Source organism: Melospiza melodia, chromosome 9, assembly GCF_035770615.1.
Source record: "Melospiza melodia melodia isolate bMelMel2 chromosome 9, bMelMel2.pri, whole genome shotgun sequence".
In the NCBI taxonomy this organism is placed as follows: Eukaryota; Metazoa; Chordata; class Aves; order Passeriformes; family Passerellidae; genus Melospiza; species Melospiza melodia.
The window spans coordinates 31,855,877-31,872,965 of NC_086202.1; the positions used below are offsets into that span (position 1 = coordinate 31,855,877).

General features: G+C 47.3%; 1 protein-coding gene across 1 annotated transcript in view; it reads right to left on the reverse strand.

Moving 5' to 3' along the window:
- Positions 1 to 16,278, reverse strand: part of PRKG1 (protein kinase cGMP-dependent 1) — a 389,824-nt gene extending 373,546 nt beyond the window's left edge. Inside the window, exon 1 of the mRNA XM_063164082.1 lies at positions 15,997 to 16,278. Within this exon, the coding sequence (XP_063020152.1) occupies positions 15,997 to 16,262 (266 nt within the window). The 5' untranslated portion in view covers positions 16,263 to 16,278. The remainder of the gene's footprint in view (positions 1 to 15,996) is intronic.
- Between the last annotated feature and the right edge of the window lie 811 nt (positions 16,279 to 17,089).

The following is a 17,089-nucleotide window of genomic DNA, read 5'->3' on the forward strand; positions in this document are numbered from 1 at the left end:
CCTGGGAGCTGGTATCTGTCAAGGGCAGGCTGGGCTTATAGAAAAAAAAACAGAATAAAAATCTTATTTTACATTATATCAATGCTATAATTGATAAAATGCTCAGTATTAAGTGGGATTTTTTGAGGAGCAGCAAAAGGCTTTACAAGAACTGGAAAATGGGTGAATCCATGTGAAAAATGAGGCACTTATTGTGAACAAGAACAAATATCCAGGTGCACAAAACCCCTGGGAAAGGCTCACCCCCATCTCCACCTGCAGCTCAGCAGTGCCACCTCCAGTGCCCGTCACCACCCCAGCTGAGCAGATTTATGCTCTAAAACCCCCAAACCACCCGAATTTTTCCTCCCCACATGTGTTTATCCCCAAATCCTCCCCCTGTGCAGTTTCTGCTGCCACTCCCCGTCCCCTCCAGCCCCAAAGAGCTGTGCCAAACTATTTCCCCAGCCGACAGAGGAGAGGCCTCTCCCCACCTTCCCACTGGCTTTGGGGGTTTGGCAGCCTCGGCCCAGGAACCCCTCCTGATCAAAACCCCAGAGTGGGAACAGGGCAGCCTTTGAGCCTCCCCCAGGCAGGGCAGCTCCTGCAGGGCGCTGTGGTTACCCACAGGGCAGCACAGCCCTCATTCCATCCCTCTGCAGAGACGTCTCTGCTCTGTGGGGCCCTTCACCAGGGCACGGCGTGGGGAGGCTGAGCTGAAAGCGTTTCTTCATTCCCAGGAAAGCCAGGGGGCTCTGCAGCTTTTCTCTCTCCCTCTCTTCCCTGGCATCGTTTTTTTGGGAGCTTTTTGTAAGCACTGAGGGTTGTCCCCCTGCTGGACTATGCTTTTTTCTGACTCAGAGATGGGACAATTGAGAGGTGTTTTAAAAACTTTTATTTCAGTTTCAGAAGGGTGAGACAATACAAATGTTATAATTCACACCATCACAATCAGAAGTCAACAATTTTCTAATTACAATACACTCTAAGCATTTTTTAGCTTATTATTTTTGCCACACTATATTGTAAATACTTTAAAACGAATAATCTAAAATTACTCCTCGTGGTTCTTACTACAATACATTTTTCATAGTTCTATTTCTCTAAAATATCTACACTTTTTTACAAAATCATCCTTTAAAACTTATTTCTTATTTCTCTCTTAACAATATCTATCTTATTCTACAACATTTCTAAGTCAGTATTTGTTATCTCAAAATCCATATGCAAGCACACACTATGTGAACCTTCTATCAAACTTTAAGAGTTTTCTATAAATCTATTTCCCACAGTCCCTGCATTTTGTCAGGGTTTTACCCCAAGACACGGCTCTGTCGCTGCCTTAAGCATCAAGAATTTCCAGCCACGTGCAAGATAAAACTGAAATAATCCAAGTGTTAAAGCTGCACTTTTCTCCCAGATCTCTTTCCCTTCCAGAGCCATGGCCAGGAGGGAAGTGGCATAAAATCCATTTGTCAGCTCAGCCTTACACTGAATTTCCATTAATGCTCCAGATTATATATCCAGAAAATACCAGACCCAATCCAGTCTTGGTTCTCCCACATGGTACCAAACCCTTTCTTTTCTTGCACCACCAACTACTTTGAACTGAAAAATTAGGGAAATGTTGGCATTGCAAAAAAAAAGCAGGAGAAATAGCCCAGGTTTGACAGTTTTTTTACCTCCTCTTTAGGAGCAGCAGCAAAAGGCTTGACAAGAACTGGAAGATGGGTGAATCCCTATGAAAAATGAGGCACCTATTTTGAACAACAAATATCCAGGTGAAATCCCATGTCTCCACCTGCATCAGGCTGGGCTTTTTAGGGCTGGGTGGTTCATGCTCCCCAGAGAATCCTAAAGGTTGGCAAAGCCCTCTGAGATCGAGTCCAACCGTTCCCCAGCACTGCCAAGGCCACATCCACGGTTTTGGAACACTCACAGAATTCACAGAATCTCTGGGTTGGGTTGGAGGAGACCTCCAAGATCATCGAGTCCAGCCCAGCCCCAACACCTCAGCTAAACCCTGGCACCAAGTGCCACATCCAGTCTGGTTTTAAACACATCCAGGGATGGTGACTCCACCACCTCCCCGGGCAGAACATTCCAGAACTTTATCACCCTTTTTGTAAAACACTTTTTCCTAATATCCAACCTATATTTCCCTAGGTTCAGCTTGAGACTGTGTCCTCTGGTTCTGGAGAAAGAGCCCAGCCCCACCTGAGCACAGGCACATTTCAGGAGCTGTACAGAGTGATGAGGGCACCCCTGAGTCTCCTTTTCTCCAGGCTGAGCACTCCCAGCTCCCTCAGGGGTTCCTCTCAGGGTTTGTGTTCCCAGCCCCTCTCCAGCCTCGTTGCCTCCTCTGGACGCGCTCCAGCGTCCCAACGTCCTTCCCAAGCTGAGGGGCCAGAGCTGGACACAGCACTGCAGGTGTGGCCTCACCAGGGCCAGGCACAGGGGCACAGTGACCTCCCTGCTCCTGCTGGCCACACCATTCCTGATCCAGGCCAGGAGCCCTTGGCCTTCCTGGCCACCAGGACACACTCCCAGGGCTGTGACTCCACCAAGGCCTGAGCACCCTTTTGGTGAAGGAATTTTCTCTGCTATCCCATAAAAAACCCCTCCAGAGCAACTTGAGGCCATTTCCTCATCCTGTTCCTGTTCCCCAGGAGGAGAACCTGAACCCCCTGGGTGCCCCTCCTGTCAGGAGGGTTGTGGAGAGCAATAAAATTCCACACAAGGCTTGATCTCACTGGGGAGTTGCCAAAGCTCCAAGTCCCAAAAAACTTGCACCACTCCTCATTTCCAGCCAGATTTTCCCTGCAGTGCTCCTGAATGAGAAGCCCACTTAAAAAGACAAATCTGTGTTTAACCTCCTGGACACTTTTATTGGTTGCAGACTATTTTCTGAACAATCCCTTCACCAGGATTTTTCTCCCGAGAAGCTGAGAAGCCTCAGAAAAGAAATGCAAACAATAATTATCTGATTGCTTTGGAATGTGGTTTGGAGGTTGTTTACCAACAGGTGAATGTTTGATTGGTTCCATGTTAATTGTTTTTAATTAATAACCAATCACAGTCCAGCTGTGTTGGGCTCTCTGGTCAGTCATGAGCTTTTATTAATCATTCTTTTCTAGCTTTCTGAGGTATCCTTTCTCTTTCTTCAGTATAGTTTATAATTTTCATATAATTTTCATATAAATATAATATAATATAATATAATATAATATAATATAATATAATATAATATAATATAATATAATATAATATAAGCCTTCTGAGAACTTGGAGTCAATTCTCATCTCTCACCTCGTCCTGGGGACCCTCACAAACACCAATTGGTGACCACAGCAGACCAGTAAATTCTCATTTCTTGGAGTGTCCAGGCCTGCTTTATCAGCCTGATAACCAAAGCCACTACCCTGGGTAAGGCTGGGGATGTGTATGAGTGAAAAGAGGATTTTGGAAGGCAAAAGTCAGCGAGGACCTGGAGGTTTTAAAGATCAGCCAGTAATGGGATGACATTTCCTTTCTGCAGGAACATTTGTCTGTGATGAAAGCGATGCCTGAGCACATCAAACCGGGCTGTAATTATCCCATTATCCTCCTGTCGGGTCTGAAGGCTAAACTGAGATAATGTCAGTGGGAAATGCTTCTCCCACACTGGGGAATCATCCCCTCCATGGTTTCATTAGGGGAGTAGCAGGCTCAAGCAGCTTTTGCTGTGAGCAGGAGCAGCCTGAAACAGCATCTCAGCTTTTCCCTCAAATCCTGCTCCTTAAATCTGCCCCTTAGGATGTGGACTGGGGAGAGAAGTGCTTGGGATGGGACCAGCAGAGAGAAAAGGGCAGAAGAAACCTCAGAAGAACAACCTCATGTCCTCAACAAGAGACTCAGGGTAATCCTGGTGTTCTCCAGGCCAAAAACCACCCCTGTTCCCAGGGCCAGGCAGCTCAGACTTAATATATAATTAATATATATTATTTCAAATATAATATTAATTTAATTAATATTAATTGTATTAATATAATTAATATTATAGTCTAAATATAATATAATATAATATAATATAATATAATATAATATAATATAATATAATATAATATAATATAATATAATATAATATAATATAATATAATATAATATAATATAATATAATATAATATAATATAATATAATATACTACAATACAATGTAATGTAATATAATAATAAAATATATATTATATTATATTATATTATATTATATTTTAAAATATAATATAAAATAAAAAATTATATTTTTTAAATGAAAAAAGAAAAATAAAATAAAATAAAATAAAATAAAATAAAATAAAATAAAATAAAATAAAATAAAATAAAATAAAATAAAATAATTCTGTATAATTAAATGCACAGCTTGGCCAAGGCAGCAAGGGCTGAAAAACCTCCAGCCCATTCAACATCACACTAAAATTGCCCAAATCCCACTACATTCCCATTAGTTGAAGGGGACAGGAAGAGTCACTTGATGGGGCAGTAAACTCATGGTCACAGCTGCCTTAGGAAGGAAAATATTGGGCAAGACCCTGGCTAAAAAATGATCTTATGGGTCAGCACCTGAACAGATACAACCTAGAGCAGGACATGGATATGACAGGCAAAAAAATACTGGAAAATAGAGTGGTTCAGGTATTTACACACTGGGGGTTCTGATTTTCAATAAAAGGTGGGCCAGAGGGTCACTGAGTTCTGGAATAATAAAAAAAATACATTTTGGAGAGCCAGAGGAGAGCAAACACTCCACTGGGATTTTAGCAGGTAAATGAAACCCCACAGGTAATTGTGGCAGCCTGACATCAAACCCTGCACATCCTTTGGGATGTTCAAGCCTCCATTTGATTGCTGGAGAAATTAAGGCAGACAGGAATGCCAATCCACAGGGTCCTAAGGAAAACATAGGGATGGGTTTACCAAAGTTTTATTAAATCACCTCCAAACTGGGCTGAAAAAAGCATTTGCAACCGTGCAATGCAATTAATGCAATTAAAAGTTGGGTGTGAAGAGGCTGAGTCACGAACCCGAGCTCGCTGGGAGCATCTCCAGCTCCGGGGGGTTTTATCCTGGCACGGGAAGGGTTAACAGTGAGGGGAAAGCGCTTGGGAGAAGCGTGGGAAGGACGGCAGAGAGCCGGGACAGGAGGAGCAGCTGGGCCGGGAGGCTGAGACAGAGCCAGGCTGGAAATGTGGAAGCGATACCGAAAGCAGAGCAATTAGCGCAGCCAATCTCCCTCCTCTGCAGCTCCGGGTGGGAAGGGGGGGATTCATCAGTGACAGAAACGCACCCTGCAAACAAAACCTCCAAGGGCAAGGGAGCATCTGCACACAGGGCTGGATTGTCAAATTTTGAGTTTGGGATTGAAGGTATTTGAATGGTTGTTTATGTTTGGATTTAGGTGGGTTTTTTTGTTTTTTTGTTTTTTTTTTTTTTTTTTTATTAGTGAAACAGCTTTATAACTATGAGTTTGGTAATCTTTCATTAGGCACAAAATGGCTATCAGTTGTTATAAGGTCTTTTAAAAGTAAACTATCTAAAAGGACACAGATTATTTTCTTTTTTAACCTAACAACTGATCTTTTGAAGCTTGCAATGCAGACTTTTCCGTCTAATAACAAAACATCCCTCAAACTTTTGAAGAAGGTGGTAAAGAAGAATAACTCACCTTTGTCTTAAAATTTCCATCTTGCTTCATATTTTTTTTCTATTCTAAAACCTTAAACTCTAAGTTTTCTACTTTGTGATATTACACACTTCAAACTAACTACACACTTGTAATCTTAGTGCTATTAATTAATTTTTTGAAGTCTTCTCTACAGCTTTAGGTCAGTTGTGGTGTTCTCTTGTGGGTCTGTGCCTTTAAGCACAGCAAGTTGAACATTTTTACCATCACTGGATGAGCAAAGCTGACCACCTGAGATTCCCATTCCTCCTCTGGCATCTCCCAGCCCCACCAAAGGGCCCCAAAAATGCAATTTTAAATCTTTTCCCCAATCAGGGTTGCACTGCAGGCTGGAATAGGGATACAGGGATTTATCAGCTCCCTGTTCTCCCTCACAATGTGAACACCACGAGCACAACACCCACACGAGGAGCTGCAGCTTCCAGTTCCCAGGGAACCACAGGCTGGGAGCAGGGTCAGGAGAGGAGTCACTGTGGGGGAAACCAGCTCCAGGGGATTTTTCCATGTGCTGCCTGGGCAGGAGCCACCGCAGAAACGAGTGCTGGGCAGATTTGTGACATCATTCCATGGGAAGTTTCCCTCTGTGTTTCCCATTTGGTTTAAAAAGCTTGTAAAAAAACGTTGATTTTTATTCAGCTACTGGATATTTGGCAGCAAAACAAAGGAGAAGGAGAAACAAGGAGAAAGAAGAAGAGAAGGCTCCCCAAAACAGAAATCAATCAGCCCAACAAAAAAGATGGGAATCAGCTGTACCTGCTTTTAATTATAGAGTAGAAACTATAATTTAGGGGTCAACCCAGCCAAAAACTGGGAGTGTGAAGCACAACTGTCCCAAAATCAAACAGTCTTTGCAGCTGATGCTTTAGGATGCATTCGACTGCACAGACTCAGGAAAGATTAATCAGACCCCAAAATTTCCCTAAAACCAGCCTTCAGTTGATCCACAGCACCACTTCCACTTCCTTTTTTCTTTTCTGCCTCCAAACATATGGAATAATGGAGTACAAAATGTAATATTCATAATGCCCACACCAGCTCAACCCAGATTTTTGCAGCATCTTCCCACAGAAGAACAAGTTTCTGGCTGAAGTTGCCACGAGCATTCTCCTATCAAAAGATAAAACACTTTGAAATTCTTCCTTTTTAAGGTGATTATATTAGATGGAGGGAAAAATTTCAATCCAGCTTCAAGTCTGTCTGCCCCAGCAGTGCTGAGGAATGTGGGGAAGGAGATTTAAGAGTGTCAGGGTTTCTGCAGGGGAGACCAGCTGCTCTGGTGTGTGCTTCCCAAAAGGCATCACAGCCTTTTCCCTGGATGGGACATGGGATAATAAAGCTGCAGATCAAAGTGAGAAATGTGCTCCTGGCAGGGAGAGCCCAGCCTTGCATCACGGGATGAAAGGCAAGGCAGGGATTTCACCCTGTGCTTGACACACATTTCATACCACGGCGTGAAAATCAATGGGGGGAGGGAAAAAAAAACACAAAAAACCCCACAACCACCACCTTTCATGCTGCTTTCATTTCAGTATTTTATTTTTTTTTAATATTGAACAGTCCTTTTCTGAGCCACAGAGCAGACAGAAATAGAGTAGCCAAGGAGGGGGCTGCTGTCTATTGGTAAAATACACTCCCAGTGTCATTCCATGAAGGTTTTCCCTCTAAGAGCTGATTTGGGGAATTTTTTCCTGCCTCCATGCAGGCTGAAATGGCCTCAGAAATGCCCCCAAGGCTTTGTGAAAAGGGGAAACATCAAATGCAGAAAAAGCAGAATCCCTGACTGGTTTGGATGGGCTGGCAGATGGAAAGCAAAATCATCTTGGAGATCCTGCTATTTAAATAAATGTAAAAATTTATATTTTATATAAATTTTCCCAGATAAAGCAACTTCCTGGTGTTTTTTCCACCTTCCCAGATTTTCTCCACTCTGCCTTTCCAAACCTTCAGAACCTTTCTGTATTTCTACAAGCACGGATTTATTTTCTTCTGAATGTCAAAAAAAAAACCCACCATAGACTGGAAAGAGGGGACACTGGATGTATTTACTCCTTCCAGTTTCCTGATTTATTTTAAGATCCATTTTTAGGAAATGTAGCAACTCCCCAGGTGTCTCTCCTTGCTCCACAATCACTTCTGAGATTCCTTACAAACCTTTAGGATGCATTTTTAAGGGACTGCTTCCTGTTATCCCACCAATTCCAGGCTTTAAAAGTTGAATTTTCGCTTAATAATTGCAAGCACCAAAATTATGTGTTGAGCCACTCAGAGGATGTGGATCTCAAGGAATTATTCCCAGTTTTCCTTCCCACTCCCACACACCACAGGAAAAATAATACAGAGCACACAGCTCCTCAGAAATTGATGGATTAAACAGTTTTAAAAAGTTTTTTAAAGTTTAAAAAAACTTAAATATTGGCAATACAGTGCAGATACATAAATGGAAAATGGAATTCCCAGATTTAGGATCTGATCCTTTACTACAAACAGCTCAATAGAATTTTTTTTTTTTTTAAGCAGAATTTTTGTACTAATTGGTCACTTAAAATCCTGGTGGTGATTTTTATCTGGGAGGATTTTACAGAAACTCCCAAGAAAGAGTAAAATGCAAATGAAAACAACTCAGAATTCTCATTCTGCTGCAATCAATCAATCAATCAATCAATCAATCAATCAATCAATCAATCACAGCCTCCTTTAGTGCAAACTTTGTGCCAGAAACCCCAAATATTAATTTATTTCTCCTGAACCTGTTTCCCACCTGCACAGTTTCCTTCTGGGTGTTTTATATTAAATAATTCTTTGTTTTCTCCCCCTGTAGCTGCTGTTTGAGTTTCCATCACCCCACTGGCCTGTCATTAATTTAGTGCCATGAGATGGGTGTTTTCACCCCATTTTACACCTTAAAATGTCTCAAAACCAGGAATCACCAAGGAAATCACTGCCAAATCTATTTACACTCCTTTGAGTCAAACATTAGGGATTTGATCCCATTACTGGAGAGCTTTTCCCCCTCTCCTGTAGCAATTCCCACAACGCTCAGGCTGGGCCCCCAGCGTGAATTAAATCCCAAAAATGGAATTTGAAATTTAAAATTATCTCAATCCTTTATCCTTGTGGATCCCCAGGATCCTCCCAGCTCCTTCCACCACCCCTGGGCCCGAGCTCTGCCTCCCTCCCTCCCTCCTTTTTTAGCATCCTCTGCCTCATTTGTGACTACAGGCTTTTATTACTAATGGAACAAAAATGCTCTGAGAACACCCATGAGCAGGACACAGAAAAAAAAAAAATAAAATCTATTTGAAAAAAAAAGAAATCCTCATCTTTTCCACTCAGGGGGTCACGGCAGAGAGGAAAGCCCTTAAGGAAGCCCCTTGCCAAAACTCTGTCAGAGATTTTCCAGGAGCTGCAAGTGGAAACCTTGGGAAGGCTTTTTCCTGAAGTTTCTTGTTAACAAAGAGGCACTCTGAGTTTTATTTTAGTCCTTTCTATCCCATTTTCCTCTGATAAGATTTCATCACCCGGGGGGATTTTTGCTGGAGAATTACCTTTTCCATCCTGGGGGACGGTTGTGACAAAAATGACAGAACAATCCTGACAAAAGTGACACAAAAATCCTGAAGAAAAGGATACAAAAATTCTGAAGAAAGTGGCTTTAAAAAACCCGACAGAAATTGTAAAAGAGGCCAAATGAAGAGTGAGTGAGGCCAAGCAGTTTTACACCACCACATCCACGGGGCCACTTTTAAAAATGAGCAGCAAGAGGGACACAGGAGCCTTTTTCTCCTCCAACCCAAGAGATGTCCACAAGCTGCTGCAGAAAAGCACCACAATCCCAGCTCCTTGTGTTTTTATACATCCACTCACACCAAAGATCCAGCAGGGAAACGCAATTTCTGGTGGCCTTGCCTGGCAGCACAGCTGAGGTTTAGAGCCCACGTGGAACCAGGTTTTCAGGGATCGGGAAGCAGAGGGAAGGTGGGGGGACATGGAGATCTGGCAGCTGCCCTGAAATCTCTGGGCCTGTGGTTTGGTGCCCCAAGGGAGGCTCCAAAAACCTCCTGACTTGAGGCATTTAAAAATAGGCTGAAGGAGGAATTTGGGATGACGCCGCTGGGACAGAGCCTGCGTCAGCCAGGGATGGGCACTGCCCCGTTCCCTTGGCACGAGCGTGCCCTTCCTCAGGGCAGAGCTGAGGAACACACAGCAAACATTCCAAGTCTGCATCCCAAACCATGCAGAAAAATCATCATTTTGTAATCAAATAAAGAAATCCTGCCATCTTGCCCTTCCTTTCTTCACCAGGACCAGGGATCACATCTAATAATGGTTTTTTGTTTTTTTTGTTTTTTTTTTTGTTTTTTTTTCATACATTTATATATAAATAATCTGATTTTTTACTTAATTTCAGATATTTGTATATAAATGAATACCTGTTTTGTACTGTTTTTGGAAGGGCAAGCTGAGTTTAGCCGCTCTTGCTGTGCTGCCCTGGCCCGTGAGGAAGCACCAAGGGATAGGATAGAAGAGGTGGATTGGGTGACCAGGGCTGCTGGTGACAGACAGACAGACAGACAGACAGACAGACGCCAGGCTGTACCCAGTGGAAAGGCACCATTTGATGCCTTTTGGGAGCCAAATTTCCCCCCATCCTGGCTCGATTTTCAGGTCTCCTGTAAACCAAAGGGAAGCGATGCCCAGGGAAAGGGGGGGAGCAGTGAGTTCAGCCCATTAAAAATTAAAAGACAGGAAATTATTTCCATTGATTAACCATAAACATTTGCTTCTCTCCCTTTCTAAAACCCTTCTGTGCTCATTTGTCTGACCTTGGACTTCTCCGGGGGCTGATGTCACACCTCTCCCTGCAGTGACAACTCACTTTGTCCCCTCTATCTTCACTGCTTCATGCCACAAGTTTCTAGAACAAGAGGACACAGTCTCAAGCTGCGCCAAGGGAGATGCCAGTTAGAATTAAGGAGGAAGTATTTTACAGAAAGAGTGGTCAGATACTGGAATCATCTACCCAGTGAGGTGGTGGAGTCACCATCCCTCGAAGAGTTCAAAAAAAGACTGGATGTGGCACTTGGTGCCATGATCTAGTTGAATTGTTAGAACATGGGTTAGACTTGATGATCTTACAGGTCTCTTCCAGCCTTGAATTTCTGTGATTCTGTGATTCTCCACCCAAATGAGGACCAAGCAGAGTCCATCTCTCATTTCCATCACTCTCTTTGGAATATTTTCCAGCTCTCACCAAATTTAACCAACTCCCCTCTGCACTCCCCTCCCTTGCAGCAGCCACGCTCTCCCAACACACCAAGAAATGAAGACAGTGTTAATTCCTCCTCTGCCAATATAATTCCAGCTAATAAAACCCTTCTGATCTTTGGTGGGGATCACCCAGGGATGAAGCATCCAAGGAATTTGCTGTTGCAGCGCATCAGGAGCGGATGGGACCGGATTGGGGACGGGTAAATGAGGAAGAGAGGCGTTTTTAGAGTCATAATTAATGGCAAAATCACTGCTATCCTTCCTCTGAGCTATGCAAAGCAATGCTGATCCTTACAGAGAGAAAACAGCAGCCTCAGATCCAGCAAAAGCTCCCTGTTTGAACTGTTCCAGGCACAGCTGCTGACTGGTGTCAAACACTGCACGAGGACAGTCCCAAACTGTCCTTCCTCGGCTTAAGGGCTGAAGTGTCACACACAGGCAGCAAAAAAATGAGGCAAAATCTCCTTTTGCAGGCTGGCCAGGCCCTGAGGGAGGGTGGTTCCAGGTAGTGGGGAAGCAGCTGGGTTGTTTTTCACGGGCAGGCTGAGCGCAGGATCGATATCGCTTTAGCGGCTGGCAGCTGATGAGATCATGGCTAAATTAACAGAGCTCACTTCCCAGAAAGGGGCTGAGGGGGGAAGGACACGGCTCCAGGCAGGGGGGAGAGGGGGAGCATCCCCCTGGCCATGCTCAGAGGGTTGGAGCCATCAGCAGAGCAGCTCCAGGGGTGGTGGAGATGTGAGGCAGAAGTGTTATGGCGGGGGGAAAGTGATGGAGAATTACAGAGCTGTGCAGAATTACATCTCTGCTTTTGTTTTGGACTTTTTGTTTTGAGTTTTGGACTGGAGACCTCCCAGGCTGCCCAGTTTTTACCCTGGGAATGGCTGGTCCTAGCCTAAGCAAGGACTAGAGGAGGACTGATCCTGCCATGGCCATCAGCAAAAATCAGCTTACCCCAATAATGAGCAGCTCCAGGGGTGGTGCAGATGTGAGACACAAGTGTTATAGGGTGGTAAAAGTGATGGAGAATTGCAGGGTTCTGCAGGACATCTCTGCTTCAACCTGGGGCAGCTCCAGTCCAGCTTTGAAGGTGAATTTTGGACTGGAGACCTCCCAGGCTGCCCAGTTTTTTCCCTGGGCGTGGCTGGTCCTGGCCTGAGCAATACCCAAACCCCAGGGATGGATTGATCCTGCCATGGCCATCAGCAAGCCCCAGCTTATCCCAGGTTCTGCTGTACGAAGTCAAGAGGTTCCACTCCAATCCTCCATCCCCAATACCACCCAAAGCCTTTAATCCTGAGTTTAAACTCCTTGAGTGAACACACACCCTCAGCAAAGCATCCCCCACCACCTGAGGGCAAGTGGAAGCAGGAGAAACAAGGATTCATGCCTGATTTTACCTGGAAAAGCACAGGCAGGAGGGCTGGTCCAGGACTGGGAGGCTGAAATCACAATACACCCCAATACCTTGCCTTAAATGTTAGACCCCACTGCCATCTTGTGGCAAATGCTTCCTGAAATAAAGTTTAAAAGGGGAGAAAAATATATTAAAAAGTTGCAGGAAAAGTTAGGGAGACAAGAAGGATGGGTAAATACCAGGAACAGGGTGGGGAATCTCATCTGTCTGAAATGATGCTGGGGCTGAGCCTACAGCACTGTGTCAGACTGAAAGAGGCATGGAAAAACCCAGGGATGGCACTGTCCAAGCTGGATTTGGGGAGCTGAGGATATAACCACACACAAAACGTGGAATGGCCTGCAGGGCCAGGGCTTAGCAAAGATTCAGTCACAATTCCAAAAATATTCTAGAATTCCCAAAGTCATTTCATGCTGCCCCGGTTTGAAGGAAGCTTCTCGTCCCAAATAAACGGGATTTAGCTGGAATTAGACACTGCACCTCAGAATTCAGGCAGGCAGCAGCTGGAATTTCCTGGGAGGATGATCTGGAGGGGGATTAGGGCTCAGGTGGATTGCTCTGGGTGCAGGGACAGGCAGGGCTGATCCAGCTCTTAGCCCTGGCTTTGCCACACCTCAGCATTTACTTTTTTGCATCATTGATCATCTGCAGTGCTTTTGCTTAGCAACTGGGCATCACTTTAGCAAAGTGCCTGGATTGCTGCATTACCCATGGATGGCTCCCACCCTGCCAGGAAAAACAGGGACAAACTGGTTTTCCTTCTTTGTGTTGCCATAAGGGCCTGGCAGGTGCTGGATCAGACAGCCCCCAGGCCTTGTGTGATCCCAAACACTCACTGGCTGTGGGTGAAAGTGAAGCAAAACTCACTGGGCATCAATAAATTAAGGAATCACTTACAAGAAGTGCAGCTCCACTCTCAACTCACGTCTCTGCTGGCAGGAATACATCAAGGAACAGCAAGGAGAAATTATTTTGAAAACAGGCACAGAAAGTGGCTCTTTTGAAAGAAAATCTGATTTACAGATTGAATAGCTCTATACACCTAGCCAGCTACAACAGCAATGCTTCCTGCCATTAAAATTTATATTTCTATGTTTTCAGAAGGAACAACAGCATAAAAACACACTTCCAAAGATAACACATCCTTCACCACTTTTCTGTTTACACATCCCAGTTCTTTGGATCTCTGCAAGCCTTCTCAACTCTGCCCTTGCTGCACGTGACAGGGGTGCCTTACAAGAATTACAACACATTTAAACCAACTCCATTCTCCACTTTTGCTGGGATTTTATCCCTCTTTGAGTTCCTGTCATCCCACAGTTTGCTGCTTTCAACTCCTTGACAGTTTCACGTGTCGGTGTATATCACACACAATAAACAAATCCAATTATATTGTCAATAACTACATCTTTATCTCCAGGGGTGGAAAAGTGCTTGGAGGTTGATCCCAGGTAAAAAAGGGTAAAAAGAGGGGGGTTTTTTTGGCATTCAACTGAAAACTGAAAAAGCAGGTGGGAGTTGTCTGTGGGTTTGGGAAAAGAGGTGTCCCAGGGATGAGGGATGGAGAGCTGGGAGCTGCTGGAGCACACACAGGAGGCTCTTGGAGGTGCATGAGCTCCCCATAAATAAATCAGCCAAGTGCTGTCAGCAGTTCTGAGATGCCAGAGGCAGAGAAAGCCCTGGGGACACTGAGGGGAGCTGGCAGCAGCCAGAGCCATCCCTGCCTCCAGCCAGCACTGGGAGCAGGGAGAGCTGGTTGTGCTCTTGGCACAGCTCTGCAGAACATCCCTGTGCTCCCTGACCCCAGGACAGCGCCCTGGAGCCACATCGAGGACCCACACACTGCTCATTGGAAAAACACCTTGATTTAGCCCATGGTGGGGTGGGATTTGGGGGAAAAACAGAGGAAAAAGGGAGGTTGTGGGTGCAGCGTGCTCAGCACACCCCGGAGCCGCCCGCCGCTCTCCCAGCAACGAGACAGGAGAAGAATTAAGCAGAATTAAAGGAAGAATTAAGAATTAAAAGCCAAAAGCAATCCCAGCCTGGCTTGGTTACCATTGTCATGGCTACCACGAGCGAGGCTGAGGCATGGGGGATGCCAGGGGATGGAGCTCCAGCCTGGAACTGCCCGCAGGCCCCACCAGGAGCTTCTCCTGCCCGCTGAAACATCGTCTGAGGACGGTGGGAATGATGCAGGATGGGCCAAAGGACCTTCAGTGCACCACATGGACACAGCTTTCCCTGCAGCTGCCCTGCCAGCCCAAACTGGGGACAGCACAGCAAAGCTCAGGCCAGGACTAAACCTCGCTGGAGCCATGAGCAGGTTTAACAACTTGTAAATAAGTGATTACTCATGGTGGGGACGCTGGGTCCTGCCCTCACCACGGGTCACTGTCACCTTCCTGAGGCTCGGGATGATCACTGCCTCCAAAAATCCAACAGCAGAAGGAAAAGTTGGATGAGGTTTCTCCTCCATCCACTACACCTGGCCTCTGCCTCAGTGCATGGGGATGTGCTGCCCCAGGGAAGGACAAACAGACACACTCAGCTCACACACACCTCCCTGGGCACAGCGGTTTGCTTTATTAAATCACCACAGGCATGGAAAAGAGTAATACTGAATTAAAAAATAATTATACTGAATTAAAAAATAACAATACTGAATTTAGAAATAATAATACTGAATTTAAAAAGCCCCAAGCCAAGTGCTCCTCGTTTGAGCAGTAACAAGGGGCAGGGCACAGGAGAGGAGGCAAGGGCTGGAGTTTGGTCTGGACACATTTGGGGAGAGCTGGGGATTCACACCCACACACAGATCCCGTCAGGAATGGCTCTGCTGAAACAAATCACTCCTCACAGGGCACACGGGACCGTGCCTTGCTCCAGAAGCACCAGGCACAGCTTCTGCCCGAAGCAGGGTCACACTGTGGTCACACACAACTCCTCCACCACATCCACCTCCCCAGCAGCCAGCACAGCACCACGCTCCCCAGTTCTCCCACATGGATGGAAGAAGGACAACCCCTGAGACCCTGGGCTGAGTGATGCAGACCTCACACTCCCTCCAAAAAAACCTCTTTGTGGGTGCCTGACAGCAGCACAGGGAAACAGAATCATGGAATTATTAATGTGGGATAAGTACTTCAGGATGAGCGAGTCCCAGCGGGATAACAGGAGGCAAAGCACGGCTGGAGCAGCATGGGCTCGTTTTTGGGGAGAATGGGGTGAGGAGAGGCAGGGGGGTCGGGGCGAGAGGCAGCACCTGGCTCGGGACCGGAGCTGCCGGGGGTGCTGGCGGCTCTCGAGCAGCCACGGAACAACTTCCCGGCCCCGCCGCAAACTTTTCCCAGCGCCGGGGAGGCACCGCCGCCCCCCCGCGCTCCGGCCGAGCATCCCCCGGGAGCGGAGCCGCGCCGGGGACGGGAAGAGAGAAGCGAGGGAGGGAGGAAAGGAGCTCCGGGCTCTCCGATCCCCCCGCAGGGCTCCTTCCCGGCGGCTCGGAGCCGCTCCACGCCCGGGGCACGCTCCATGCCCGGCGGGGGGACGCGGCGTCCCGGCCACGCCGCTCGGGACCGGGGGCGGAGGAAGCGCGGAAAAAGCGGTTCCATCCCTACCTCTCTGCCTTGGTGAACTTGCGGAAAGCCTGGCGGAGGTCGTGGAAGGAGCGGTATGTCTGCGGCTCGGCCGAGATGCCCTGCGCCCGGGTGGTGCGGGGCCCGATGTGCGGGCTGGGCGCCGGCAGCACGGACTGGCATTTGTGCAGCCGCCGCCGCAGCTCCTGGATCTCCTCGTCCTTCTCGCCCAGGCGCCGCTCCAGCTCCTTGATGCGCTCCTCCTTGAGCAGCAGCAGCTTGGTGAAGTCCCCTTCCAGCTCGGTCATTTTGGGGCGGCCGGGCCGGTGCCGCTCTCATGGAGCGGCTCCCGGGTAGGGGCAGCGGCGGCGGAGCGGCTGCGCCCGCCCGGCTCAGGGCAGCGGCCCCGGCATCGCCCCGAGCCCGCCGGCAGCGCCGAGCCGGCCCCGGGGCCGGCAGAAACCGCCCCGAAAACAGCCGCCGACGAGGGAAAGGGCGGCGGGGAAAAAAGGACAAGAAAAGGGGAAAGAGCTCTTGTGCCACTCTGCGAGGCTGGGATCCTGGAAATAGCAACAATTACCATGTGATCGCGGGGTGACGCAGCTCCTTGTAACTGGAGCCGAAGACTTGGGATTCAAACAAGAACACTTCATAAATATTAAATTGCCTCCTGCTAATGAGCCACGTGGAGCCGCCCCCCGGCCCGCCCGGCCCGGCCCCCGGCGGCTGCTCAGCATCCCCAGCGGAGGCTCAGCATCCTCGGCGGCAGCTCAGCATCCTCGGCAGCAGCTCAGCATCCCATCCTGCCCTCTCCAAGGAGCTCAGCATCCCACCTCTCTCCTCACCCCTCGTTCCAGACTGCGTTACCCTCAGCAATCCTCTGCTGGGTCACCCCCACTTTGGTACCTGGGCACCTTGCACGCCTCCCTCCACCCGTCTCTGCCCAGGTTATCCCGTGTATCTCATGGCTGGGGCACCACACATCCCACCCAGCATCCCTCCTTACCCCTCTCGGGTACCTGTATCCCTCCCCATCCAGGACTCCACACCCCTTCCCCACCAGGTTTCCTTGCTCCGCGCCCTCCAGGTCACCATGCCAGCCCAGCCCCACCCTCCTGTGGGACACGCAGCTTTC